Below are 27,598 nucleotides of genomic sequence, written 5' to 3'. Positions count from 1 at the left end.
CCCTCTGTAACTCTTTCAAATAATAAATCTTTAAAAAAGAAAATAAAAACTTATCCGCTGAGTTACACAAATAAGCAAATCATCTTTTTACACAACGCACACAGAAGGAGAGGCAGGTTTTCTGCCTGCAGCAGGTGCTATTCTGAATTTCGCTTGTGTTTCCTGTAGCCTGTGCCAGGAAATGCCTTGGAAGGAAAAGAAGAGAGAACAAGAGACAGGGCACATCCCAGGGCTGGAGGGAAAACAAACACTGGCACAGGCTCCCCCTGGGGCCCAGGGCCCTGGGAGACTCACAGCACGGCCGCTGGTGCCAGGCCAGGTTCTCACCGCAAGGCTGCCCAGCAGCGACAGAGGCCTGTGAGACTGGCCGGCAGGAGCCATGGCAGCAAGGACTCGGGGCCAGGGGGGAGGGGCAGTCTCCCAAGAGCCCTAAGTAAGACCCCACTGAGCCTGCCCGGCCCTGGTGTGCACGTCAAATCCAGCTTAGTTCAAAGCAACAGTGGACTACTGATTGGATACCAAGTCTGTAAAGTAAGACTTGTGGTCACCTTAGCACCCCATTTGTCTAAAACGAATCGACAGAACGTCTACCGTCAGAAAGGCTGAACAACACAAACAGGTGTCTGTGTCGGGCAGGAGTGAGGTGCTGGGGCAAGGGGCAGCACAGACCCCGGCGAGCACTGCTCTCAAACTCCTGTCTCTGTCCCGGCAGCCCGCCCAGAAACACGCACGACACCTCCCCTGCGCTTCTCCTGCGATCCAGGAGGCGCGACCGGACGGTCGGGGAGGCGCAGCGGGGCTCTCGTGCAGTCGGGAACGTGCCGTGGGCGCAGTCTCACTGTAAGTGAGCACCGACCCGTCCCCTGGGCAGTGTCCGCGCGGGAGGAAGCCGCCCCGGCACAGGACCTCCCGTTCTCACAGCCGAGGGGCACCTGGCCCTGCCCAGACAAGGCTTTCTTTGACTCCGTTTGGGGAAGTGACAAACACCATCACCAGCGACCACGCAAGGATTCATCTCAACAAGTAGCACCCCGCCCCACCCTCGGCCTCCTGACGGCTCACCCAACCAGCCCCGCTGCTCCTAGGCCAGCAGTGCCCCGACGCGTGAGCCCCAGGAGCGCCAAGCAGCACGGGGAACTTGCCTTTGCCATCTGTTGCTGATGCCTCCTGTAAGTGCCTGATTGACCTACAAATAAACACGGGGGAACAAGAGGTCAGCTGAGGCGCGGACTCTCCTCCACTTGCGGCCTCCGTCACTGGAGGCTCTGGCTTCCTTGATGATACACTGACGACAGCCTCCCCCTAAAGAGTGATCTTTGGTCACCAACTCTTCTCAAGCATGGCGCCCAGCCAGAGAGGCGAAGACCCCCTCCAGTGGCGGCTCCGCGGCCATGAGTCTGACAGGGGCCGCAACCGGAGGCGGAAACAACACAAAGGCATCTGGCCTCCGTCGGTGCTCTCATTCCCACGGCCACCCCCCACCCAACACTCCGGAAACAGCAGATGGTGGGGAGCTCACCAACAGGGGAGCAAATCGGCCCCAGGACAAAGCCCCCGCCTGGAGCCTAGGGCTAGGAGCCGTGAACACACGGCGTCACACACATCCATTCCGTCGAGCGCAGATTTGTAACCGGGAAAACGCCGGCCTCCTGGGAGTCTCTTTTTGGCTCTGCTGTGCCGGTAACTAATTACCTCATTACAGCTCGGGCGGGGGAAGCTAACGTGATTAAGGAAGCCCTCGATCAGAGAACGAGACAGCGTTCAAGGCTAGCGAGGCAGATAGGGCTGCGTGGGGAGTGGGCCGGGCCCCTGGCCCAACGCTGGGGCTCACTCTCATCACCCATGTGTCCTAAAGCCTCGGCAGTGGCCCTCCCCCCGTGGGGGCCGCCTGCTGGAGGACACCGGCACCACACCAGCTGAATGCGCTTCTGAAAGACTCGGGGATCCTGTTTCTGCAGTAACGTGTCTGGTACCTTGGCACCTTCTAGCCACTTTCAGGTATTTGCCACTTAGCAGCTGTTCCCTGGGGCTTTAAGGAACAAGTGGCAGGAAGTGGCCCCTTGCACTCCACAGCTGCACAGGGGACCTGTCCCCTGGTCTGCAGACAGCGCCCACTGTCCTGCGCTACGGACACTGGCTACTCGCTCACGCGGGGCGGCTGTGCTGACGAGTCTCAGCCGCCGGTGCCGAGAGACACACGGCAATGGAACTGGGTGAGTGTGGCTCTCATTGCTGGGAAAGGCTCATGATCCCCCGCAATGTGCCCTGAACACTCAGGGTAACCAAACGGCCCGCCGAGCCCAGGATCCTAACACTCCCTCCCTCGTAACCAAACGGCCCGCCGAGCCCAGGATCCTAACACTCCCTCCCTCGCAGCCTCTCACGTCTCCAGGGCACGGGAGGCAGGCAACAGCATCACAGGCCTGCATGCGGATCTCCAGGGGGCGGAGGGCTTCCCCCGCCCGGGTTCCCGCTGGCCCAGGCCCTCCGGCCCTAGCCAGGTGACTGACAAGCACAGTCCTTCTCCTCCACCACTAACCAGCACTAACACCTCTCGACACTGTGCCAGGCCGCCCTTCTCGGGAACAGAGCGACCCACTCTCCAGGGCGACGTCTGAGCCGCCGGCTCCCAGCGGTGTCAGGCTGACGTCCTTCCTCACTTTCCGTCCAACGTGCCGGGACGGCAGTGAATGGGATTCTTCAGCTCCCTTCCCGCACATTCAGGCTGCTCTTTCGTGTTGCTACCAAGTCCTCCCTTGCGGCTGGACTCCACTGTCCTAGACTGTGCTGAGCGTCACTCCACAGAGCCAGACTGCTTCTGACAGAATCCCCCGGGCACATAACAAAGACACAGGGCCCCGCCCCTGGAGGCCAGCCTGGGTCAGTCTGGAGCCCGGAGAGCCGTGTTTTTCACAGGCGCCCTGTGTGATCCGGACCCCTCGGAAGCAGCCAGTTTGGCTGGCGGGGTTCACAGCCAAGCAGGGCGGTGCCCACACAGAGGGGCAGCGGCACTTACCACACCACTGGGAAGAGGATGGCTCCGCAGCACAGCAGGTCCACCAGAAACAGGGAGTCCTTCCACAGGCCGTACTCCGTGGTGCCCTCCTCAGTGGACTCGATGATGATGTAGGCCACATTGGCCAGGACCTGCGGGGCACGAGGCACGGGCGGCCTGTTAACAAGAGCACCTGCACAGCAGGGGTACACCCGGGCCTGCAGGACCCCAGCCCAGGGCCAGGGGTACACCCGGGCCTGCAGGACCCCAGCCCAGGGCCAGGGGTACACCCGGGCCTGCAGGACCCCAGCCCAGGGCCAGGGCAACACTGCTGGGCCCCTGGATTCTCCCAGGGCTCTGCCATCCTGCCTCTGAGGAGCTGACTCTCTGTGGCAGCCTTGGTTGTGGGCAGGCATGTGATGGCTGTGACCAACAGGTAAGGTAGACGAGGTACCGTGTGATCTCCAGGGTGGACAGCCGGCTCGGCCTGGTGCTCCCGGGGCCTTGGTAAGCAGTGTGGCCATCCCAAATGCAGGAGCAGAAGAACACACACACGAGGCGCACCAGCTGCTCAGGTCGTGTCTTCCCAGCCGGGGAGACAAGAGCCTAATCGACTTCAAGATGCCACAGACCCGGGCACTGCCCATTGACACCCGCGCAGGACCCCACGCCAGTCCTACCCAGGCAAGCCACTCTCAAACTCTTGACCTCAAGAAGCAGAGAGAATTACTGGTTACTGTTCCTTTAAGTCACTAAGTCACTTTAAGTTCCTTTAAGTCACTGTGGGGTGATAAGGAGTTAGGCAAGGCCGGCGCCGGGGCTCACTAGGCTAATCCTCCGCCTTGCGGTGCTGGCACACCGGGTTCTAATCCCAGTCGGGGCGCCGGATTCTGTCCCGGTCACCCCCCTTCCAGGCCAGCTCTCTGCTGTGGCCAGGGAGTACAGTGGAGGATGGCCCAGGTGCTTGGGCCCTGCACCCCACGAGAGACCAGGAAAAGTACCTGGCTCCTGCCATCGGATCAGTGCAGTGCGCCAGCTGCAGTGGCCATTGGAGGGTGAACCAACGGCAAAGGAAGACCTTTCTCTCTGTCTCTCTCTCACTGTCCACTCTGCCTGTCAAAAAAAAAAAAAAAAAAAAAAAAGAGGTAGGCAAGACGCTCGGCACTGCTCTGGAGGCACCTCGAGCCTCAGTGGACTCACTCAGGCCGTCCACGCCACCAGGCCACGAGGCCACGTGCTCCCTGGGTGTGGCTGGTGCTCCGAGCCCACAGCTGAGCACCCACACGGCTCCTCCCAGGAGCCAGCCCAGCAGGCTTCCAAAGTCAGGGTGCGGCCGATGTGCTTACTCCCGGGACCAGGCTCTCGGCACGTGACACGGAGTTTCCGCTGGCTACACCAAAGTCACAATGCAGGGATTCTTCGCAGACTAGCATCCGGCACGCACGGTGAACGCGTCTGTGCACCAGGGAAACCCCGTCCCAAATTCTCTGCTTGACTTGCTGTAAGAACGTGCAGTTCACTGTGTCACCGGGAAGTCTCTCCTTACACAGAAGTTACAGAGTGAATTCCCACAAAGGCAAACCTAACACACACGCAGCGGTCACCTGTCAGTCAGCTCCTTCCCGAAGCCCAGCCTGTCTGAAATGTTTGCTCCCGGGCGCCGTCCAGAACTCCCGCCCTTTGCTGAGACAGATGCTGGGGAGGTGTCTGGGGGACATTCCTCCGACACTGTCCCGCCTGTGCCCCTGCACTCCCTGGCAGTCTCTCCCCGGGCCAGTGGTAGACAGTCAAGACCTCCCAGGCAGCACCGTGCAGATGCTCACGACCTGCTGCTGGCCCTGCTTCCAGGGTCCTTGCTCCGCACGGGGTCCCCTGCACCCGTGTGCTCATCTTGGAGCACACAGTGGGAAAGCTGGACAGAAGCCCTGGGGCCCACGGTTCTGGCCAGGGGACAGGGGCTCTAACCCACTGGGTGAGGGGCCCGGCAGCAGCAGGGCAAGGGGAGGAGAGGAGCCAGGCCCATGGAGCACGCGCTCTGAGACGCTGGCAGGCCGAAGCCCAGTGTGGCCGGGGACAGGGCCTGGTGGCGCGGCAGCCAGTGACCTCACAGCTCCGCAGTGGCATGCTCGGCGGCTGCCCCCTGCCTCCGTCCCATTCCTCTCCTGGGACACCCAGCTTAGTGGAAACCCTGAGGGACCAGTCAGTGGTGGTGCCAACGTGGGCTCTCCACGACTGAACGGGGCGGGCCTTTGCTGGGAACTGCGCCATCCGCCAATCAGCAGAGGCGCACGGGCTGGCCGACAGCACGCCAGACCCTGAGACCAGCTAATGAGAACGCCTTCTCAGACACAACCAGGAGCACTCCAAAAGTTCATGGAGACGGAATAAAAAGTTTATTCTGGTGTTAAAAAAAAAAAAAAAAAAGAGTCAAACGCATTTGAGAGGTCTCCAAAAAGTTCCTGGAAAATGTGCATGAGAAAACTGTGGGTGGATTTCAGAATTTCTGAACTAAAATAACTTCTTTCAATCCCATTTTCCACGTACCCCGGTCAGGAGAGCACTCGTGCAAGCCCGCAATGACGTCTCGGCTCACCATCAGCTCTTTCTGCCCAAGTTCTGTCTCCAGCGTGACTGCCAAGTGCGAGACCAGGCTCTCCCGACGGGCGCTTGGCCTTGGAAGGCGGGCCTCAGTCTAAGGCCCCTAACACAGCCGGGCGGAATGAGGCCTCGGCCCGGCAGTCTGCGGCTGCCTTCTGCCCCGTGGGGCTCCCTGGCGTCAGGCTGTTAGAGGGCTCTCGTACTCACTGGAGCGCCCTCGCTCCCAGGACAGAAAGATGCCGGCGAGGAGGCAGGGCGCCCCAGCTTCTCAGCAGCCCCACGGCCGGTGTAGGCGCCCACAGGCCAGGTTACAGGTAGCTGAGGGCCAAACTCCCTCGCCGGGGCAAAGGCCTACAGACAGTCCATCAGAAGTCCCAGAGAGCCCCGACCTCCAGGAGCCGAATCCTTCCTCCCACCCACACAGACCTGCGCTGAGCTCTGCCAAGTGCCAAGACAGGAGGTGACGAGGGCCGAGAGGGGCAGTTACCTGCAGTGGGATGACGATCATGAAGATCTTTTTGTCCTTATCCGAGAGGATGTGCTTAATGAAAGCCCAGCCAGTGCCGATGAGTGCGATGGTGATGAACAGCAGCGCCCCCTTCAGACTGGGGGAGAAAACAGTTTAGAGTCACCACAGTCCGCCTACACAGCCAATTCTGTGACTTCACGGGCTTCTCGCAGACTGGCCGACCTCTGCGAGTGCGTCCCATGTGAGCAGCCCAGGGCAGACAGGCAGGAGCCGCCACTCGCCCGGTCCTCAAGTCTGGACAAGGATGCACACCGGTGCACGCTCCCCAGCCGCGCCCAGCTGTCCGTCCAAGCACACGGTACTTACAGGTGGGTTATGTAGTACACACACACACACACACACACACAAGCACACGGTACTTACAGGTGGGTTATGTAGTACACACACACACACACACAAGCACACGGTACTTACAGGTGGGTTATGTAGTACACACATACACATACACGTAAGCACACGGTACTTACAGGTGGGTTATGTAGTACACACACGCACACACAAGCACACAGTACTTACAGGTGGGTTATGTAGTACACACACACACACACAAGCACACGGTACTTACAGGTGGGTTATGTAGTACACACACACACATACACGTAAGCACACGGTACTTACAGGTGAATTATGTAGTACACACACACACACACATAAGCACACGGTACTTACAGGTGAATTATGTAGTACACATACACATATACACACACACAAGCACACGGTACTTACAGGTGGGTTATGTAGTACACACACACACACACATAAGCACACAGTACTTACAGGTGGGTTATGTAGTACACACACACACACACATAAGCACACGGTACTTACAGGTGGGTTATGTAGTACACACACACACACACATAAGCACACAGTACTTACAGGTGGGTTATGTAGTACACACACACACACTCATAAGCACACAGTACTTACAGGTGGGTTATGTAGTACACACACACACACTCATAAGCACACGGTACTTACAGGTGGGTTATGTAGTACACACACACACACACAAGCACACATAAGCACACGGTACTTACAGGTGGGTTATGTAGTACACACACACACACACATAAGCACACAGTACTTACAGGTGGGTTATGTAGTACACACACACACACTCATAAGCACACGGTACTTACAGGTGGGTTATGTAGTACACACACACACACATAAGCACACGGTACTTACAGGTGGGTTATGTAGTACACACACACACACACACACAAGCACACGGTACTTACAGGTGGGTTATGTAGTACACCACGGCCCAGCCCTCGATGGGGAAGCCCTGGGAGGAGATGTAGTGGTAGTCGATCTGCAAGCAGACAGCGCCCGTCAGCGAGGCTGGCCCGCCACCTGACCCCAAGACCCCAGAGCGGCGCTGGCCCTCCCCCAGCACTGCCCCAGAGCACACTTGGTAATTCAGTTCAGCAAGTGAGTGTCCTAACAGAGGCAGGCAGCCTGAGAAACAACACAAGATTTCAATGTCACGGACTCCCAGCCCAGGTCTCTCTCTTGAGGCAAGCGATACACCCTGGCAGACGATTCCTGTGTTCTAAAACCTCCACGGTCCAAATGCCGAACTCGGCATCTCAGCCAAGAACCGTGTCTCTCATTCCCCTCTGCTCCCGTCAGTCAGTCAATAAAAAAAATCCGTATGGTGGGGCAGGCGCTGTGGCCTGGGGGGTGGGCCGCTGCCTGCGACACAGGCATCTCATGTGGGAGCTGGTTTGATTCCCTGCTGCTCGACTTCCAATCCTGCTAACGGCCTGGGAGAGCAGCGGGGGGTGGCCCAAGTGCTCGGGCCCCTGCACCCGCGTAGGAGACCTGGGGGGGGGGGGCTCCAGCCGGGCCCAGCTGTGGCTGTTAAAGCCATCTGGGGAGCGAACCAGCAAATGGAAACCCTTTCTCTCTCTCTCTGTTAAATAAATAAATAAATAAATCTATATATTTAAAAAGTTTTTAAGGTCTTCCTTTTGCCGTTGGTTCACCCTCCAATGGCCACCGCGGCCGGCGCGCTGCGGCCGGCGCACCGCGCTGATCCGATGGCAGGAGCCAGGAGCCAGGTGCTTTTCCTGGTCTCCCATGGGGTGCAGGGCCCAAGCACCTGGGCTATCCTCCACTGCACTCCCTGGCCACAGCAGAGAGCTGGCCTGGAAGAGGGGCAACCGGGACAGAATCCGGCGCCCCGACCGGGACTAGAACCCGGTGTGCCGGCGCCGCAAGGTGGAGGATTAGCCTAGTGAGCCGCGGCGCCGGCCATGCAGTGGCAATTTCTAGTGACACACCCACAACTCCTGCCGGCAGAACCTACAAGGTGACACTGCTGTCACTGCAGGACTCAAGGAGCCTTCCCTCGTTCTCTCTGAGGCTCCACAAAGAATCACTTAACCCACATCAAACGGGAAGTCAGCCAAATGACTGTCTTTTCCTGCCACTGTGAGTGGATGCGCTGCGCCGTTTCCTATGACAGCACTGTCGAGTGCAGCAGAGGCCTGTCTGGAGACTGTCACTGTCACCGCCACGGGCGAGGCCCGCAGCCCGGGAAAAGCTTGTTTTAATCTGTAGCAGCTCACAGCCAAAGCTCGCATCGTTGTCTCTCAAAGAAGCCTGCTGACGCTGAACTCTCAAATGAGCAGCAACACGGGGGTCTAGAGAAATAAAGGAAGCCAGGAAGCAGCGCAGCAGGTGGCACTGCCATCTCAGGAATGAGATCGCCACCAGAAGCAGGTGCTCGTGACGCCAGGTTCCTAGGGGGATCGGGCGACTGGAGCCTGCCTGGCAGGGAGGCTGTGGTCACTGCAGATGGCCCGGCCCTGGCCCCACCCCGTCAAAAGGAGACTTTCTAAGAGGCCTGGTCCCCCCGCTTCCCACAGTCTACTGCCTTCTCCTAATTCCTTTGCCTGCTCTTGTTGGCATGTGCATCACCCCACAAATGATCCCCAAAACGCGAATACATACTGCATGAAACACCAGGGAGAGAGACTTGGTGAAGGGAAGGGCCGCCATCAACCAGTGGATTTTAAACACATCGTTCCTGTGAAGAGAGGCAGGCGTTAACAGAGACTCCAGTCTGCAGACAGACGGACAGGGCTCCGGGCATCGATTTACAAGGAGGGAGTACACAGAACCCCAGCAACCACAAGCAGGAAGCCTCTGTACAAAAAGTCGTCTCGTCCCAGCCGTCTCTGATCTATGATTTAATGTTGGGAAGGGAACCGTCACACACGGCAGGCTGACCTGACGGATTCCAGGCCCTGCCAAGACGGAAACCTAGCACAGGCTGCCGGCCTCCCTCGGAAACCACCCGCGCAGGTCCCGGAGGCAAGAATGAGGCGACGGACCCAGGAACACAACACAAAATCCGGGAAAGGGGCCGCCGCCTGCAGCCCATACGGGTGCCAGTTTGAGTCCTGGCTGCTCCACCTTCAATCCAGCTCCCTGCTAATGTGCCTGAGAAAGCAACACAAGATGGCCCAAGTGCTTGGGCCCCTGTACCCACGTGGGAGAGCTGGAAGAAGCTCCTGGCTCCTGGCTTCAGCCTGGCCCAGTCCTGGCTGCTGCAGCCATTGGGGAGTGAACCAGCGGATGGAAGATCTCTTTCTGCCCTCCCCCTCCTCTGTCCCCCATAACTCTGCCTTTCAAATAAATAAATCTTTGGAAAAAAAAAAAATCCCTGGGAAAGCAGAGTGACTGGGTACAGCTACCAGGAAGCCTACAGCCCAGGGGCCTACAAGAACAGGTGAAGGATCGTGTCCCTTTCTGCTCCGTCATGGCTGGTACCTGCCAATCACAGCAGGCCATGAGCGAGGCACCCCATCCCCGTCCCACCCCCACCCCCCACAGGTCTGCCAGGTCACCCTACGGCTACCAGGCACTGAATTCCTGTACCACTTCCACCTCCTCCTGGGAACCAATCCACTACGACATACAAGCCCACTGCTGAGAGAAAGAGAGCTCCATGAACAGCCACACAGGACATGAGTTAACCAGCGGATGCAAGAGCTCTGTCTGCCTTCCAAATAAAACGAAAACTGAAAACGTTAAGAAGGAACTGGAACAGAGAAGAGGAATCAGCTCATACCTCCACAGAGAGAAAAATCAGTGCTGACCTGTGCTTCACACTGACACACAGGAGGGTGCAAGATGGATCTCAAATACGCATCCTGTGGCCTTGGGACTTGAGAGGAGAAAGTTTCTTTTTAAAAAAGAAAAAATCTGTCACTTTTTTAAAAAAAGATTTATTTATTTGAAAGGCAGAGTTACAGAGGCAGAGGCAGAGACAGAGAAAAGTCTTTCATCCGCTGGTTCACTCCCCAAATGGTCACAATGGCGGGAGCTGCGCTGACCCAAAGCCAAGGGCCAGGAGCTTCTCCTGGGTCTCCCTGTGAGTGCAGGGCCCATACAAAAGGGCTTCGTAAGATCCAAGGGACCCAACCAGAAGACTATAGTTAAACAGCTTTGACTGTTAAAATGGAAGATTTTCATTTAACCATGAGTATCACAGAGAGGTTTAACTGGAAGAAACTGCAATGGATAAGATACCCATGGGCTTGACCAATATGCAAAAAAGCTAGAAGAAAACCCAGTACACACAGCACACACTCCCAGGGGTGAACAAGTCCTGAAACAATAGCCCACATCACTCCCATCAGAGACGTACACTGCTGCTGAGTACATGGCCGTCGGAGCCCTCACGCATTGCTGGCAGCACCATAAACCAGCAGTCCGGCAGTATGCCACAAAACCAAACCAGAAGGCCAGCGCCGCGGCTCACTAGGCTAATCTGCCTTGCGGTGCCGGCACACCGGGTTCTAGTCCCGGTCGGGGCACTGGATTCTGTCCCGGTTGCCCCTCTTCCAGTCCAGCTCTCTGCTGTGGCCAGGGAGTGCAGTGGAGGATGGCCCAAGTGCTTGGGCCCTGCACCCCATGGGAGACCAGGAGAAGTACCTGGCTCTTGCCATCGGATCAGTGCGGTGCGCCGGCCGCAGCGCGCAGGCCACTGGAGGGTGAACCAACGGCAAAAGGAAGACCTTTCTCTGTCTCTCCCTCTCTCACTGTCCACTCTGCCTGTCAAAAAAAAAAAAAAAAAAAAAAAAAAAAAAAAAAAAAACCAGAGCCCTTCGCAAGCCAGCGCACCTCCTTCAGGGACTGGCCCTCAGAGGCTGCAGAGATGCCCAGGGCAGGCGGGAGGCGGGAGGCGGGAGGCGGGAGGGAGGCTCTGACAGCACCGTCTAGGGGCCAGGGAGACAGAGGCAGGCGAGGACGCAGCCCACGGAAGGCTAAAGCCACAAATCTATGAGCTAGAGGTACACAGGGATGTGGGTCCATCAAAAGAGGACGTTACTGAGAGGAACATGTGCAAGAACAGTACGCAGGGGCGGGCCTCTGGCACAGCCCAGCATCAGAGCACTGGTTCAAGTCCCAGCTGCTCCTCTTCCACTCCAGCTTTCTGCGAATGCGTCTGAGAGGCAGCAGGTGACGGCCAAGTGCTTGCACCCCTGCCGCCCAGGTGTGAGACCCGGATGGAGCTCCTGGCTTCTGGCTTCAGCCTGGCCCAGCCCGGGCTCTTGTGGGCATTTGGGGAACGAATCAACAGAGGGAAGATCTCTTTCTCCCTCCCTTCTTTCTCTGTCATTCTGCCTTTGAAATAAAATTACTTTTAAAGAAAGAACAGTCGCTATAGACGTTACCCTTTATACCTAAATTTCCAACCCATGCTTTAAGACTCCCAGAAAAACACAGGATGGCTGAAATGACACCTTTCTGTGAGTACGACACCACCACCAAAAGCTAACAACATGACTTGTACAGAGTACAAGCCTTATCCAACCACCGACTGAAACTGTTCCTACAATTCTATGTGAGTGACCTTGCCAACACCAAGGGAAACTACAAACCACCGAACGTGGCCAGTCCACATCCCAGAGCACCTGCTGGACGAGGCCCTCTCACACACCCTGCCGTGGGGGACCACACAGCAAACCTAAGGACCTCACAGGGGAAGGCAGCGATGAGTCCTGCCCCAGGTCTGAACCTGAGGAAGGAGAAACTGAAGAAAGAAGCGAGGCACACGGCCGTCACGGTCACAGCCGACACTTCTGACCCCTCGCTGTTTTCTAACAAACAGCCGTCTGAATTCACAGGCTTCCTTCTTTCTTGGTGATGGCTTCCTGATAACCTATTCCAAACAGGATTACACAGACCACACCAAGGAAACCAGAAACTCTTCCACGTGGCGCATATAAGATACTGCAGGAGCCAGCATCAGGGCACAACGGGTTAAGCCACTGCCTGCAGCTCCAGCATCCCACATGGGCGTCGGTTCAAGCCCCAGCTGCTCCACTTCTGATCCAGCTCTCTACAAATGAGCCTGAAAGCAGCAGAAGATGGCTCAAGTGCCTGGACCCTTGCACCCACTTGGGAGGCCAGATGAAGCTCCTGGCTCACGGATTTGACCTGGCCCAGTCCTAGCCGGTTCAGCCTTTTGGGAAGTGAACCTGCAATGGAAGTTCTCTCCCTCTCTCTGTAACTCTACCTTTAAAATAAATATACATATTTAAAAGAATAAAAAAAGATGCTGCAACAAACAGGTGCCAGCAATGCACCCAGCCGGTCTGGTCCACCAGGCCCCGCGCACGCCCACTGGAAGGCAATCCAGCTTCTGGACTATGACAAGCACTTTGCGGTACTCCCTAAATGGGCCTTCGGGGTTCTGGTCTCAGCTCTGTGAGGTGAACAGAGAATCCCCACACTCACTGTCCTCAGCACCCAGTACAGGAAGGTGGAGCCCCCAGGCTCTCAGATGAAGGCCCGGGCCAGGCAGGTGGGCTTTGCAGAGGTTTTCCCCGGCGACAGGCACAGGGTCAAGACACAAAACCCATCCCCGCCAGGCTCCAGGTCGCCTCCGGGACTACACGGAACGCCTCTGCTCCCAGGCAGGCCGTGGTGGGCCCTGCTCATCTCCTCTCCAGAACCAAGCCCGAGGGCACCCATGCACCCCTCCAGCACCCCGGACGGGAGGGCTCCACCAGGGAAGCACTCTGCTTTACTCTGCTTGCACATTATTGAATGTCTGGATTTGCTTTCTAAACGCAGTGGGAAGTGCCCCACAGCAAGGCAGACAAAGGCCTTCTGGGCTGGCAAGGCTCCTGCAAGGCCCCGAGGGATCAGGGAAGGCGCCCAGAAGAACAACTGCTCCAGGCCAAATCCCCCCGGGGCCGCAGGCAGCTAAGGCACAGAGGACACGCAGCGCCCTGAAGCGCCCCTGCCCCAGGCCCAAGGAGCCGAGGAAGGCGCTCACCTTCTCTTCCGAAGGATGTGGATCCAGACGGTCCCCGAGAGGAAGAAGAAAAACGCCGCAGAGATGTAGAGCGCGGGCAGCGGGATTTCTCCCGCGGAGAGGTAGCTGTCAGGGTTCTTCTCTGTGATCCTAACCTGGAACAAGCGGGGATGAGTTTGTGCTTTTCAGAGACAGATCAGCCCTGCCTCTGCAAGCTGCCCTCCGGCTGCGCCCTCGGCGTCAGAGGGCAGTGCCCACCTAACAAGCACTTGCCTAGGGCACGGGCTGTTCGTGCACTTCCTACACGGCTCGGCGTTCCTGCCCGCTGGCGAGCACGTTCGTCCGGCCGCATCTCTCTCTTGCTTTAAGTGTCCTAAAAATCTGTTCCTGGGGCTGGCACTGTACTGTCGCCGGTTAAGCCATCCCATATGGATGCCGGCTCACGTTCCAACTGCTCTCCTTCCACTCCAGCTCCCTGATAATGCATCTGGGAAAGCAGCCGAAGATGGCCAAAGTCCTTGGGCTCCTGCACCCACGTGGGAGACCCGGGAGAAGCTCCTGACTCCTGGCTTCAGCCTGGTCCAGCTCCTGCCGTTGTGGCCATTTGGAGAGTAAACCAGCAGATGAAGACCTCCCTGTCTCTCCCTCTTTTTCTCTGTAACTCTGTCTTTCAAATAAATAAATCGTTAAAGTAAATAAGTAGGATTCCAAGATGGCTGAATAGGAAAAAAAAAAAATGCCCTGATATTAAAAAGAAAAATTGGGGCTGGCGCTGTGGCACAGTGGGTTAAAGCCCTGGCCTGAAGTGAAGTGCCCGCACCCCATATGGGCGCCGGTTCGAGACTTGGCTACTCCACTTCTGATCCAGCTCTCTGCTATGGCCTGGGAAAGCAGTAGAAGATAGCCCAGGTCTTTGGGCCCCTGCATCCGTGTGGGAGACCTGGAAGAAGCTCCTGGCTCCTGGCTTCAGATAGGTGCAGCTCCAGCTGTTGCAGCCATCTGGGGAGTGAACCAGTGGATGGAAGACCCCTTTCTCTCTGACTCTCTGTATAACTCTGACTTTCAAATAAATAAATAAATCTTAAAAAAAAAAAAAAAAGGAATAGATTTTTCTTTTTCTTTTTCTTTGTAAGATTTATTTGTGGAGATTGGGAAGCAGCTGGCTCCTGGCTTCAGATCGGCGCAGCACCGGCCGTAGCGGCCATTTGCAGAGTGAACCAATGGAACCTTTCTCTCTGTCTATCTCTCTCTCACTGTCTATACTATAATTCTGTAAAAATAAAAGAAAAAAATTAAAAAAATATTTGTTTATTTGAAAGTCAGAGTTACAGAGAGAGAGAGAGAGAGAGAGAGAGAGAGAGGTCTTCCACCCGCTGGTTCACTCCCCAGATGGCCGCAACTGCGCCAATCGGCAGCCAGGAGCCAGGAGCTTCTTCCAGGTCTCCCACGCGGGTGCAGGGGCCCAAGGACCTGGGCCATCTTCTACTGCTTTCCCAGGCATAGCAGAGAGCTGGATTGGAAGAGGAACAGCCAGGACTAGAACCAGCGCCCATATGGGATGCTGGCGCTTCAGGCCAGGGCTTTAACCCGCTGTGCCACAGCGCCGGCCCCAAGAAAAAGCTATTCTTATGGAGCACTAAGTATCTGGCGTTTCCTGCTGATGAAACCCACGTGGAATGTTCTTCATAGGGTACTCACGTCCAGGCTGAAGGAAAACTTGTCCACAGGCTGCGAGTGCTTCCCAGGGCACTTGTGAAAATACAGGCTGTAAAGGCCCGCTTGGTCATCGGTGCTGATGTTAAAGAAAAACTGCAAGTGAAGAAGAAAAAAAGGTAAGCGCACCCAAATTTTCGGCTGAAGTTTTAACTCGCAGGAAAAAATTACGTGTTTAATGGGCTTAAATTCTCCTAAAGCAGAGTTTAAATGGGGGCTTTCTCATCCTACGATCCCCTCCCAACACTCTGCTGTGTAACAACCACTTTTCAAGCATACAGAGGAGCTGTCGGAATCGCACAGTGAGTGCCTGTAAGCCCACGACCGGGGTCAACAACCGCCACGTTCCATGCTTGCTCTCTCACGTACGTCCAGCTCTGGTGGCTGGCACAGAAGCCTGTAGAGGTCATCTAAGACACAGTTCCCTAGGTTTAAGGTCAACACGTCATTTTGCAGTTTGGGCAAAACAAAGAAATACTATTTAATAAAAGAAAAAAAAGGAGGTTCAACATCTACTTGCAAAGAGTTAATATTCCATCATCAAAACTTACCCTGTAAAAGAAAGAAAGAAAGAAAAAACTTAAACCTGCGATTTTAGACAACCATATCCAGGCCCACATTTTTTTTCTGCTTTTCATATATTTCATAGATTGAAATGAAGTTTCATGTAACTGAGAGACTACACACACACACATACAGAATGTGAGTCCTTCATCAATATTTTTCTTAAAGATTTAGTTATTTATTTGAGAAAGAGTTATGGAGACAGAGAGGAGAGACACAGAGAGACTGATCTTCCATCTGCTGGGTCACTCCTCAGATGGCTGCAATGGTCAGGGCTGGGCCAGGCCAAAGCCAGGAGCTTTTTCCATGTCTCCCACCGGGCGCCTCCTTGGTCAATTCTACAAACATTTTACTATTAGCAAAAATTCTAGCCACAAAAAAGAATCTGCTGGGGCTAGCGTTGTGGCACAGCAAGTTAAGCCTCTGCCTTCAATGCCAACATCCCATATGGGCACCGGTTTGAGTCCCGGCTGCTCCACTTCAGATCCAGCTCTCTGCCAATGCACCTGGAAAGCAGTGGAAGATGGCCCAAGTCCTTGGGCCCCTGCACCCATGTGGGAGACCTGGAAGAAGCTCCGGGCTCCTGGTTTTGGCTTGGCCCAGCCCTAGCTATTGCAGCCATTTGGGGAGTGAACCAGCGGATAGAAGATCTCTCTCTGTGGACTCTGCCTTTCAAATAAATAAAAAATAAATCTTTAAAAAACAAAGGAATCTGTTTTAATATATTGTTTAGAGCCTAACATATATGCACACTTGGGGGACGACGAGGACTGTGACAGTGTGGCTCCCATCGGTTATCCCAGAGTCGGGAAGGGGCTCGAGGGGCACACAGGACCCTGGGGTACCAGCACCACTCTTCGTGCCTGTCCTGGGTGATGGAATAAAGCTGATTATTTACAGTTGCTTGTTAAACACAGTGGAAGTACCGCAGGCACGTATACCACAGCATGGGACAGAAACACCCGAGGAGACAGAAACAAAAGACCAAGAATACGCAGCTGAAATTGTTCCTCTGCTAAATCATCCCAAATTCCTATGTAAATGTGACAGCGTGAATTTTAATCCATTCAGGTAGCCAGAAAGGGAAAAGTTTATCAAACATATTTTGTTCTAAAAATAAGACTGAAAGAAGAAGTCTAAAAATGGTATAAAAGTTTGAGATTTTAAAAAAATCAACAGAACCACCAAGGCTGATGACAGTAGACACCCGAACCTTAAAGAAACAGTGAAACAGAACAGTGAAGTCCAGGGCTGGCTGCAGGCGGACAGGCAGTGCTTTTCCAGCAGGAGGCACAAAGGCTGAGGGCCCAAGCTGCAGTCCCAGCACGTGGCCAGGGGGCGGCAAAGACAGAGAGGGCGCGAGGGAGCCGGCCAAGCCCTGCAGGCTCCGGCAGCGCGGGCGCCCATCTCCACCAGGCTGCTCCCTCCCCACAAACCCAGCACCGAGCACCAGGCCCCGATGAGGACATCCTGTGGCCCCCGAAACACCTGCAAACACGACCTTTGTGAACAAGCATTCTGCAGTGAGAGGTGAAGAGACAGAGGGGGCAGACAGACCGACCGGCTGGTCCTGCCCGCTGGTGCACCTCCCGTGGTGGGTGCGCTGGCAGGAAGCCAGGTCGGGACACAAACCAGCGCTCCAGAACAGGACGCGGCGTGCAGGCGGCAGCGGCATCTGTCCATCGCCATGCTGCTACCTCCCCTCCCGTTTCTCATTTCTATTTTAAGACTTTTTATTGGAAAGGCAGAAGTGACAGAGAGAGAGAGAGATCTTTCACCCACTGGTTCACTCCCCTGTTGGCGGCAACAGCTTGGCCTGGGCCAGGTTGAAACCAGGAGCCAGGAACACTACCCAGGTCTCCCATGTGGCTGGCAGGGGCCCAAGTACTTGAGCCTCATCCCCTGCCTTCCCAGGCACTTTAGCAGGAAGCTGGCTCGGAAGCAGAGCAGCCAGGACTCGTGGGAAGCCGGCATCACAGGCAGTGACTAACCCACTGCCCCACATACTGGCCCCACTTTCCGTTTCTAGATGATTCACAGTGAGGCACAGACACAAAGTGAGCTGTCCAGGGTCACTCGGTAGCGGGCTGTGAGGCCCGGGCAATGCACCATTCACGTACATACACTGTGATACTGTCATCCAACCTCACTGCGCTGTGACCACGGGGCTGGCCACACACGGCCACTGGGCCTCGGTGAGCTCATCTGAGATGACAGCCTCACTCTACACCGTTGCCAAGGGTCCTTTCCGATACAGAATTTTATTTTATTTTATTTTTTAATTTATTTGACAGGTAGAGTTACAGACAGTGAGAGAGAGAGAGACAGAAAGGTCTTCCTTCCGTTGGTTCACTCCCCAAATGGCTGCCACAGCCGGAGCCACACCAATCCGAAGCCAGGAGCCAGGTGCTTCCTCCTGGTCTCCCATGGGGTACAGGGCCCAAGCACTTGGGCCATCCTCCACTGCCTTCCCAGGCCACAGCAGAGAGCTGGACTGGAAGAGGAGCAACCGGCACTAGAACCCGGCGCCCATATGGGATGCTGGTGCCGCAGGTGGAGGATTAACCTAGTGCACCACTGCACCGGCCCCCTCCGGTACAGAATTCTACACTTGACACATGCTCAACAGGGTCAGAGCGGCCGAGGGGTCATTGGAGCAGGCAGGCAAAACTGGACTGCAAGCTGGTCCTTGTGGCTCACGGCCACAGAGGTGTTCATTCCAGCACAGGGGACTCCCAGGGTGTGCTAACAGCACCTGCCTCCTGGGTCCCTACAAAGCTTTAACTGTGTTCGGTGACTGCAAGCCCGCCCAGGTGACTCCCCCTAAACACAAAATTCCTTCGGGAACCCCATCTTCCCTGACAGAAAAGCCTGCAAATTTAACACCTACCTGAAATGAAACGGCACCGCCACTAGTATGGACAGAAAAGGATTTCTCGCCTGTCACCTAAAAAGACACAATAACCCGTTTAAGGATGATACCAGCAGGGAAGGTATGCTAACTGAAACTAAAATTAACTGAGAAAAACCATTCTTATTTGTGGGCTTTCTGAGGATGGCATGTCCCATCACTTCGGGATCCGTGTGAAATCCCGTTCACGGAGCACGGCAGTCACCCTCCACCCACTTCCTCTCTCAGCTCTCCCCTGCCTCTCCACTGACACCCAACTGCAGCCCACTGACCGAGCCACCTGCCACAGTGCCCTGTACCGTAACACGCCAGAGAGCCCCAGACAGAGACCCAGGCTGCAGCCGGACCCCACCTGGACTCCGCTCCTGACCCCAAACGCTAAGTGAGGAAAAGAAACGAACTACTGATACACAGCACACACGGTTAACTCTAAGTAAGTGTGCAAAACAAAACAGAGGTTACACACCACCCAACTCTACACTACAACGACGAACCCGCGGGTGCAGGAGAGGGAGATCACAAAGGGCAGGAGGAACTTTGGGTGATACACATGTGCACTACCTTCACTGATGATAAGTAAGATTATCAAACGGTTGCTTTAAAGAAGTGCAATTTATTGAATGTCAATTACACCTTGACAAAGCTATCAAAATAAAATGTATTTGGATGCCCCTTACTGAAAAAAGTCCAGAGATCCCAAATCTAAACTTCCCCAACTTCTCCACTTCTATTTCTACCATCCATTCTCCCCACTCCTCCTCCCACCCACTAACCAGCCCCAGCAGGACCTCTTCTTTCACACCCCAAGGCTTTCCCCCGGGCCAGAGCCTGGGCACCCTGTGTCTGGGGTGTCCCTGCTTCCTCCAAGGCTGCCCTGCCCAGCACTTTGGGCAGGGTGAGCTTCAGCAAGCGTTACTGTATCACGGCCTTTCCTGACCAGGAGCCCAGGCAACGTCCCATTGCCTGCACATCAATGCCCTCCACTGTGCAGCCGGTACCCAGGTGACTGCACTCACACACGTCCAGGGAAGCCGGGCAGTGGGCGGGTGGTGCTTACCTTGGAATCCACTGCGCTTCTTTTAGAATTCCCACTTTCTAGAAGCAGAAACATTTAAAAGACGTTATTCATGACTCTGCTCATACGCAGCCGTTTACGAGGCTCTGGCCTAACGTCAGCACGCAACAAAATGCAGAGCCACCATCTCCTCCTGTGGCAAGTCGTGATCTTAGCTGCAGAAGCAGCACGCAGAACTAGTGACATCACAGTGCCATCCAACAAGCGATAATACCAAAAGGGAACTCACTTCCGAATAATCTGCTCTGTGTTGCCGCCAGAGATGGCACACAGACCACTTTGCTTATTCCTAAGTAATCATATTTGACAACAGATCATGCCATAAAACACACCTGTGAGGCTGACGTACGCAGGGAAAAACTGACTGCAAATGCTATCGGCACAATGCAGCCTTCTGTCCTCTGCGAGGGAGCCCCGGTGCTGGGGCTCTGCCGCACACACGCCGAGCGCCGGGCCTCGCTTTTACTCAGAGCTCCTGAAGGCGGAGCCAGGGTTTCAGGCTCCCTGCAGGACGGGGAGGAGTTTCAGAACAGACTTCCTGCCCAGGCCGTGGTCACTGAACACAAGGAACCCAGACAGGAAGGAGACGGTGCCCAGACGTTAAACTACACTGGCACACAACTGGATGGCTCTGTGTGATCTTCACCTGGATCGCCTGACAAACTGAGGAAAACTATGAATAGCACAGTAAACCACCTTCACAGGACTCATGGTGGGGGGCGCTGCAGCCCAGCTCAGCAGGTTAGGCTGTGCGTGGGATGCCTGCCCCCCGATCCCAGTGCCTGGGTTAAGTCCAGCTCCTCCGTGCACCCAGCCCAGCCTCCTGCCAGCGCACACCCTGAGAGGCAGCAGATTGTGGCTCAAGTCCTTGGATCCCTGCTCTTGTGGGAGTGGACCAGTGGGTGGGAAAACCTGTGTCTTTTTTCGCCTTTTAAATAAGTAAATTAATAAGCATTTATTAAAAAGAACTGAAGGGTCTGTGTTGTGGCACAACGGCTTAAGCTGCCACTTGCAACAACGGCATCCTCGGCTGCAGCGCTGGTTCGAGCCCCGGCTGCTCCGATGCCGACCCAGCTCCCTGCTAGTGCGTCTGGGAAGGCACTGGAAGATGGCCACCTACGCGGGAAGATGACGACAGCACTCCTGGCTCCTGGCTTCAGCCTGGCCCAGATTTAATTGCTGTGGATGGACACTTGGAGAGTAGATCAGTGGATGAAAGATTTCTCTCTCTCTCTCTGCCTCTCAAATAAATAAATACATCTCAAAAATTTTTTCAAAAAGAACTCACATATATCAACAGAAAAAACTGACAGCTAACAAAAGAGGTCGTAACTGAAAAGTGGTCACTCAACACGTGGAGAGAAAGTTCAGCTCAGCAACGAGCAGGACGAGAACACTCGCTGCCTTTCATTTTAGGATCATTTTTTAAGAAGAAAGCACCTGGTAGGCCGGCGCCGCGGCTCACTAGGCTAATCCTCCGCCTTGTGGCGCCGGCACCCCGGGTTCTAGTCCCGGTCGGGGCGCCGGATTCTGTCCCGGTTGCCCCTCTTCCAGGCCAGCTCTCTGCTGTGGCCCGGGAGTGCAGTGGAGGATGGCCCAAGTGCTTGGGCCCTGCACCCCATGGGAGACCAGGAGAAGCACCTGCTCCTGCCATCGGATCAGCGCAGTGCGCCAGCTGCAGTGGCCATTGGAGGGTGAACCAATGGCAAAGGAAAACCTTTCTCTCTGTCTCTCTCTCTCACTGTCCACTCTGCCTGTCCAAAAAAAAAAAAAAAAAAAAAAAAAAAAAAAAAGATAGAAAGAAAGAAAGCAAGCAAGCAAGCACCTGGTGTTTGGGAGAACATGGCACACATGATGACGTGTGCATCACCCCGATGCATTTCTGACAGGAGTGTAAATTCACCCAACTCAGGCTCAAAGGAACTTGAAAATACGTAACAATCTTACCAAAAGCATTCATAACCTTTGAACCAGAAACTCCTCTTCTGGGAACCCCCTCAAGGCAGTTCTACCTACGCAACAAAGGTCTATGCCCAGAGTCCCACACGGCAGTATTACAAGAGAACAGACATGTCTCCAGAGTTACAGCATCCACTTAATCAACTATTCGATCACTAACAAAGACATTAAATAAGTTAAAAACATCACTATAGATTTTGAGAATCGAACGTCCCAGACTTAGGAAACAAGCTCCTAAGGAAACTTAAATGACTAAAATTCTAGCACCAGGAATAAGGAGAAAGGACTGCTCTTTCTATTTTCCTACATTTTTCTTTAGTTTTACACCTGTCTGCCTCAAAATAAAACAATGCTAAGAGGACAACGCGTCACGCTCGCACCCACGGGGCAGGGTGCGGAGGAAACGCCAGCTCCCGCCGGGTTTACCTTGGGCTTCCTGGGTGTGGTTGCCTGCGGAGCCAGGGTCAGCGTCGGGCTTCTGGCTCTGACCAAGGACTTTGTCATCCCTGCTGACGACCACCACCGGGAAGGGAGCACCAGCTTCCGACGGAGACTTGACCTTCACCCTGCATCCAGACGAGACAGAAGGAAGACGCTCACAGCGGTGCTCCTGTCCGTCTGTGGACGCCAGTGCCAGGTGCGGAGCCACGCCCCACACACACGGGCCCCTGCTAAACGCAGGTTCTTTGCCCGCATCTCCCAGAACATGACGCCGAGCTTCAGGAAGGTGAACACTGCCCGAGGGCACCAGGCTCAGGTAGCCGGGCAAGGACCAGCCACTCACTTCCCAAAGCCTGGATCCTGAGCAACCACACGATGCTGCGCCCACATCTCCCTGGCGCTCTCAACGCTCAGCAAATGAGCGCACCAGGGAGACACAGGAAGCGCAGGTGACGTCTGGGGGAGCCCGAAGGGGCAGTGAGCCCTCCGAGCTGCCTGCCTCACACCCACTTCCACCCTTCCCTCTTCACACACCCAATCTGTGCAGCCCGTCCTCCCAGCACCAGTGTGCACACGTGCCCCAGCCCGGCACGTCTGCTGACCCGCCCGGGGAAGGCGCATTCTCTTCTGACCGCTGAGGCAGGGCCATGTGGTGTGGTGTGGGCTGGGAGCCCTGCTGAGCTTGAAGCAGCTGACCTCGAGGCAGCAGAGCAGACATGAACCTGAGTGCTGAGCGCTGACTGAGCCCCGAGCCCCGAGCCCTGAGCCCCTCGTGACAGCAGATCCTGTTGTTCCGTCTCTCACCTGAACCCGCTCGCCCCACCCTGGACTTTCAAACAAGTGAGGTTATTGATGTCTCCACTGTTTAAACCAAAAGCACCCTGACTAATACGAAACTCAAATTCATTTCCTTAAATGAAAACAGCAGGTGGGACGCAGGGGGCGTGGCCCAGCGGGTTAAGCCACCAGTTAGGAAGCAGCCCGTATCGGAGGGCAGCTCTAAGTCCCAGCAGCTCCACTTCCAATCCAGCTTCCTGCTGCTGCATGCTGGGAGGCACAGGTAATGGCCCAAGTGCTTAGGTCCCTGCCACCCAGGTGGGAAACCCAGATGGAGTTCCAGGCTCATGGCTTTGGCTGGCCCAGCCCTTGTTGGGGCATTGAGCCAACAGATGGAAAATATCTCTCCCTCTCTATAATTCTGCCTTTCAAGTAGATGAAAATAAACAAACATTTTAGGAAAAAAAAAAAAAAAAGAACAAGGGGCAGGCACTTGGCACAGCAGCTAGGTGACTTGACGTGCCTGTGTCCTGCATCAACCTGGCTGGAGCCCCAACTCCACTTCCAGTCTAGCTTCTGTCAGGTCCCTGCCACCCCTGTGGGAGACTCAGACGGAATTTTGGCTCCTTGCTTTGGCCTGGCTCAACCGTGGCTATTGCGGGCATTTGGGTAGTGAATCAGCAGGGGGAAGATCTCTGTCTCTCTGCCTTTCAAAATGAGAAATAATTTTTTTTTTAAAAAGGAAAACAAAGGGGCCGGCGCCGCAGCTCACTAGGCTAATCCTCTGCCTGCAGCGCCAGCACCCTGGGTTCTAGTCCTGGTCGGGGCGCCAGATTCTGTCTCGGTTGCTCCTCTTCCAGTCCAGCTCTCTGCTGTGGCCCGGGAAGGCAGTGGAGGATGGCCCAAGTGCTTAGGCCCTGCACCCGCATGGGAGACCAGGAGGAAGCATCTGGCTCCTGGCTTCAGATCGGCGCAGCGGGCCTGCCGTAGCAGCCATTTGGGGGTGAACCAATGGAAGGAAGACCTTTCTCTGGCTCTTTCTCTCTCTCTCTCACTAACTCTGGCTGTAAAAAAAAAAAAAAAAAAAAAAAAAAAAAAAAAAAAGAGAGAGAGAGAGAGAGAGAGAGAGAGAAAGAGAAAGAAAAAGAAAAAGAAAACAAGGGGCCAGGGCTGGAGCTCACTGGGTTAAAACCATGGCCTGCAGTGCCAGCATGCCATGTGGACATGGGTTTGAATCCCAGCTGCTCTACTTTCCACCCAATTCCCTGCTAATGCACCTGGGAAAGCAGGGGAGGGTGGCCCAAGTGCTGGGGCCCCTGCACCCCTGTGGGAGACCCAGAAGAAGCTCCTGGTTCATGGTTTTGGCCATTTGGGGAGTGAACCATCGAATGGAAGATCTCTCTCTCTCCTTCTCTCTTTCAAATAAAAAAAATAAATCAAGAAAGAAGAAAGAAACAAAGAGAAAGAGAGGGAAGGAGGGGGGGAGGGAGAGAGGGAAAGGAAGGAAGGAAGGAAGGAAGGAAGGAAGGAAGGAAGGAAGGAAGGAAGGAAGGAAGGAAGGAAGGAAACAGGCTAGTGTGTGGCATAGCAATTAAGTTTCTGCCTGTGACTTGGCATCCCATATGGGCGCCGGTTTGAGACCCGGCTGCTCCAGTTCTAATCCAGCTCCCTGCTGATGTGCCAAGAAAGCAGAGGAAGATGGTCCAAATGTTTGGGCTCCTGTGCACATGTGGAAGACCTGGAAGAAGCTCCAGGCTCCCAGATTCAGCCTGCTCCAACCCCAGCCGTGTGGCCATTTGGGGAGTGAATCAGCTGATGGAAGACCTCTTCTTGTCTTTCCTCCTCTCTTTATAACTCTGCCTTTCAAGTAAATTAAAAATAAATAAATATTTTCTTTTTAGAAAACCTTAAGTTCTTATGGAGAGTATGGAGCTAGGGCCTACACTGGTCTTATGGGAAAGTACTTCATTTTTATCATAGATACTTCCTCCTTCCCATCTTATTCATCTCACACCCTCCTTCTGGGCTACTCGCAGCCCACCTCACAGCGAGCCTGAGCAACCATTCCTAGCCTACACCTCTTCGAAGGCTCCCTCAGCAGTGACACACAGGGACCTGGAGTGTGGCCAGGGGGCACCTGCCGCACCTCAAAACACAGCCCCACAGTCATCCGAGTTCAGATGCTTTGAAACGACCTGCTACCCAGCCACGCTCGCCAGCACTCTCAAGAAGCAGGGCCCACGTGGCGAGGCGGTCGGGACACTGAGGCCCAGCGTCACAGAGCTGGTGGGCGGCACGAGGCGTCGTTCGGGCCCGTCCGTTCCTTACCCTGGCCCTCCAGTTTTATTCTCTGTAATGATGACCCAGCTTACTGAACGCACCTCTACTTCACGGCCCTCTGCCTCAGCACAGGGCGTTCCCTCTGCCTGAAGTGCTCTTCCTGTCCTCGGTCACCCTGGAAGGCGGCGTGGGCGGCCCCCACGCCCACTGCCCTGAAGGCTTCCCTTTCCAACCACGTCTCCACCTTGCCGTGACCGCTCCTGTGGCCGGTCTGCCTGCCCCACTCTGCCTCCCCATCTCGTGCTGCATCTCAGCACGATACTTGGCAAGTAGCAAGCACCCAGTGAAGGCAACAGCTTCTCTCTAGGGTTGACCAAAAGCAAGATTAGATTTACTTACTCACTTCTGGAGAAGTCTAGGATTAGAAGAGTGACGGAGACGGACTGCTTCTTCAGAATACAGTAATTCGCATCTTCATCCTGAGAAAGGAAGGACCAACTGTCCCTCATGCAGTCCATTCCGAACAAGAACAGTACGTTTTCCGGCACGAGGTAAATTCCAAAATGCAAAGCCCACCACAGCGCTCTGCAACGCCTGGAAGCCACGCGGCTGCCACAGAAAAGGCCTGCAAGCAGCAGGGGCCCCGCTTCACACCTGGGGCTCAGTGAACGCAGCGATCAGACCGCATTTAACACGTACCAGGTAGGACGAAAAGCCATCGTTCTTCGTACGTTCTAGGCTGAATCCAAGCTACAGGCGGTGGGGGAAGAGCAGAAAAAGAGAAGTAAACATCTACACAACTGTCCATTCCTTTCTTTAAAAAAACAGGGATGGGGGCCAGCGCTGTGGTGTAGCGGGTAAAGCCGTGATCTGCAGTGCCAGCATCCCACATGGGCACCAGTTCAAGTCCTGGCTGCTCCACTTCCGATCTAGCACCCTGCTAAATGTGCCTGGGAAAACAGAAGAAAATGGCCCTCGTGCTTGGACCCCTGCACCCACATGGGAGACCTGGAAAAAGATCCTGACTCCTGGCTTTGGATCAGCCCAGCTCTGGTCACTGTGGACATGTGGGGAGTGAGCCAGCAGGTGGAAGATCTCTCTCTCTCTCTCTCTCTCTAATTTTGCCTTTCAAATAAAATAAAATAACATCTTTTTTAAAAAGTATGTATTTATTTTCACTTTACTTGAGAGGCAGGGACATTCTCTATCTGCTGATTTATTTCTCAGATTCTCTCAGGAGTCAGGGCTGGGCCAGGCTGAAGCCAGGAGCCTCAAGCTCGGTCATGGGTGGCAGGACCCAGGCACCTGCTGTCTCCCAAGATGTGCGTTAGTGGGAAGCTGCATCAGGTGTGGAGCCAGCACTTGAACCCGGCTCTCTGGTACGGGCTGGCGATGTCCTAAGCAGCATTTTCCTTTTTTTTAAAGATTTATTTATTTGAAAGGCAGAGAGAGAGAGAGAGAGAGAGAGAGAGAGAGAGATCTTCCAGTCACTGGTTCACTCCCTAAATGGCCACAGTGGCTGCAGTTGGGCCAGGCTAAAGCCAGGAGTCAACACCTCAATTCGGGTTTCCCCAAACAGAGGGTGGGAGGCACTCAAGTACTTGAGCCATCAACCACTGCTCCCTATGCACATGGCAGGAGCTAGAGCAGAACCAGAGTGGCTGGTATTCAAGTCAGCCTTCTGATACGGGGTACAGGCACCCCAAGTAGTGGCTTCATCTGCCAGCCGCACCCCTGGCCCTCCAACCAGCATCTTCCTTGTGCCAAGTCTCGCCTCGCCCACATCCTCCTTAATCAGGGAGCAGGAAAGGGCATGCTTTCAGCCTAGTTCCTCTTCACTTTCTGAGCACTCATAAAATCACCAAGGACTAGAATTATTCAAGAACTGCAATCTAAGTACTAAAAGCAAACTGCCTGGTGCCTAACACACAGTCTGGTTCTGGTCAGCTCACTTCCCTCCACACTCTGACACTTCCTGTTTACCCGGGCAGAGCGGCAGGAGCAGGTACTCACGGCGGCGTCCTTGTCTGCGGCTCTTTCAGGCTCGCTCACCGACAGGCTGCTGACGTTGACCTGCATGTACCCATCCTTGAAGAAGCCAAAGGTGTTCAGGTGAACCTTGTGCCTCACGTCGTCCTGCAGACACACGCAGGGGCAGAATCAGTCCCACGCAGACGCTAACTCTGGATTACATAACCTGCAGTTTCCAGCCAGCCTCAGTAATACACACGGCTGTGGTAACGTAACTTTCTCCAGAAGCTGTGGCGGCTCCTCGGGAAGCCCTAAGGTGCCAATAGCTGTGCAGGGGCACACAGCAGCATCAGGGCACCCCGGGGCAACCACACGGTTCTGGGCAGACTCGGCGGGGGTACACAGCAAGGTCAGGGCACCCCGGGGCAACCACACAGGTTCTGGGCAAACTCGGCGGGGGCACACAGCAAGGTCAGGGCACCCCGGGGCAACCACACAGG

General features: G+C 55.0%; 1 protein-coding gene across 1 annotated transcript in view; it reads right to left on the bottom strand.

The window, feature by feature from the left end:
* Window positions 1-27,598, bottom strand: part of GPR107 (G protein-coupled receptor 107) — a 65,617-nt gene that overhangs the window by 20,091 nt on the left and 17,928 nt on the right. The window contains exons 2-14 of the mRNA XM_070058072.2: window positions 27,141-27,263; window positions 25,827-25,877; window positions 25,527-25,606; window positions 22,056-22,195; window positions 19,653-19,690; window positions 18,575-18,631; window positions 15,106-15,216; window positions 13,429-13,562; window positions 9,087-9,162; window positions 7,367-7,440; window positions 6,081-6,198; window positions 3,017-3,147; window positions 1,143-1,186 (exon numbers count right to left, since the gene is read on the bottom strand). Coding sequence (XP_069914173.1) covers window positions 1,143-1,186; window positions 3,017-3,147; window positions 6,081-6,198; window positions 7,367-7,440; window positions 9,087-9,162; window positions 13,429-13,562; window positions 15,106-15,216; window positions 18,575-18,631; window positions 19,653-19,690; window positions 22,056-22,195; window positions 25,527-25,606; window positions 25,827-25,877; window positions 27,141-27,263 — 1,177 coding nt within the window. The remainder of the gene's footprint in view (window positions 1-1,142; window positions 1,187-3,016; window positions 3,148-6,080; window positions 6,199-7,366; window positions 7,441-9,086; window positions 9,163-13,428; window positions 13,563-15,105; window positions 15,217-18,574; window positions 18,632-19,652; window positions 19,691-22,055; window positions 22,196-25,526; window positions 25,607-25,826; window positions 25,878-27,140; window positions 27,264-27,598) is intronic.

This window comes from Oryctolagus cuniculus, chromosome 1, assembly GCF_051225735.1.
Source record: "Oryctolagus cuniculus isolate XC-2025 breed Fujian yellow rabbit chromosome 1, ASM5122573v1, whole genome shotgun sequence".
NCBI lineage: Eukaryota > Metazoa > Chordata > Mammalia > Lagomorpha > Leporidae > Oryctolagus > Oryctolagus cuniculus.
The sequence above is the reverse complement of the archived record's forward strand: the minus strand, read 5'-3'. Positions and strand labels throughout refer to the sequence as shown.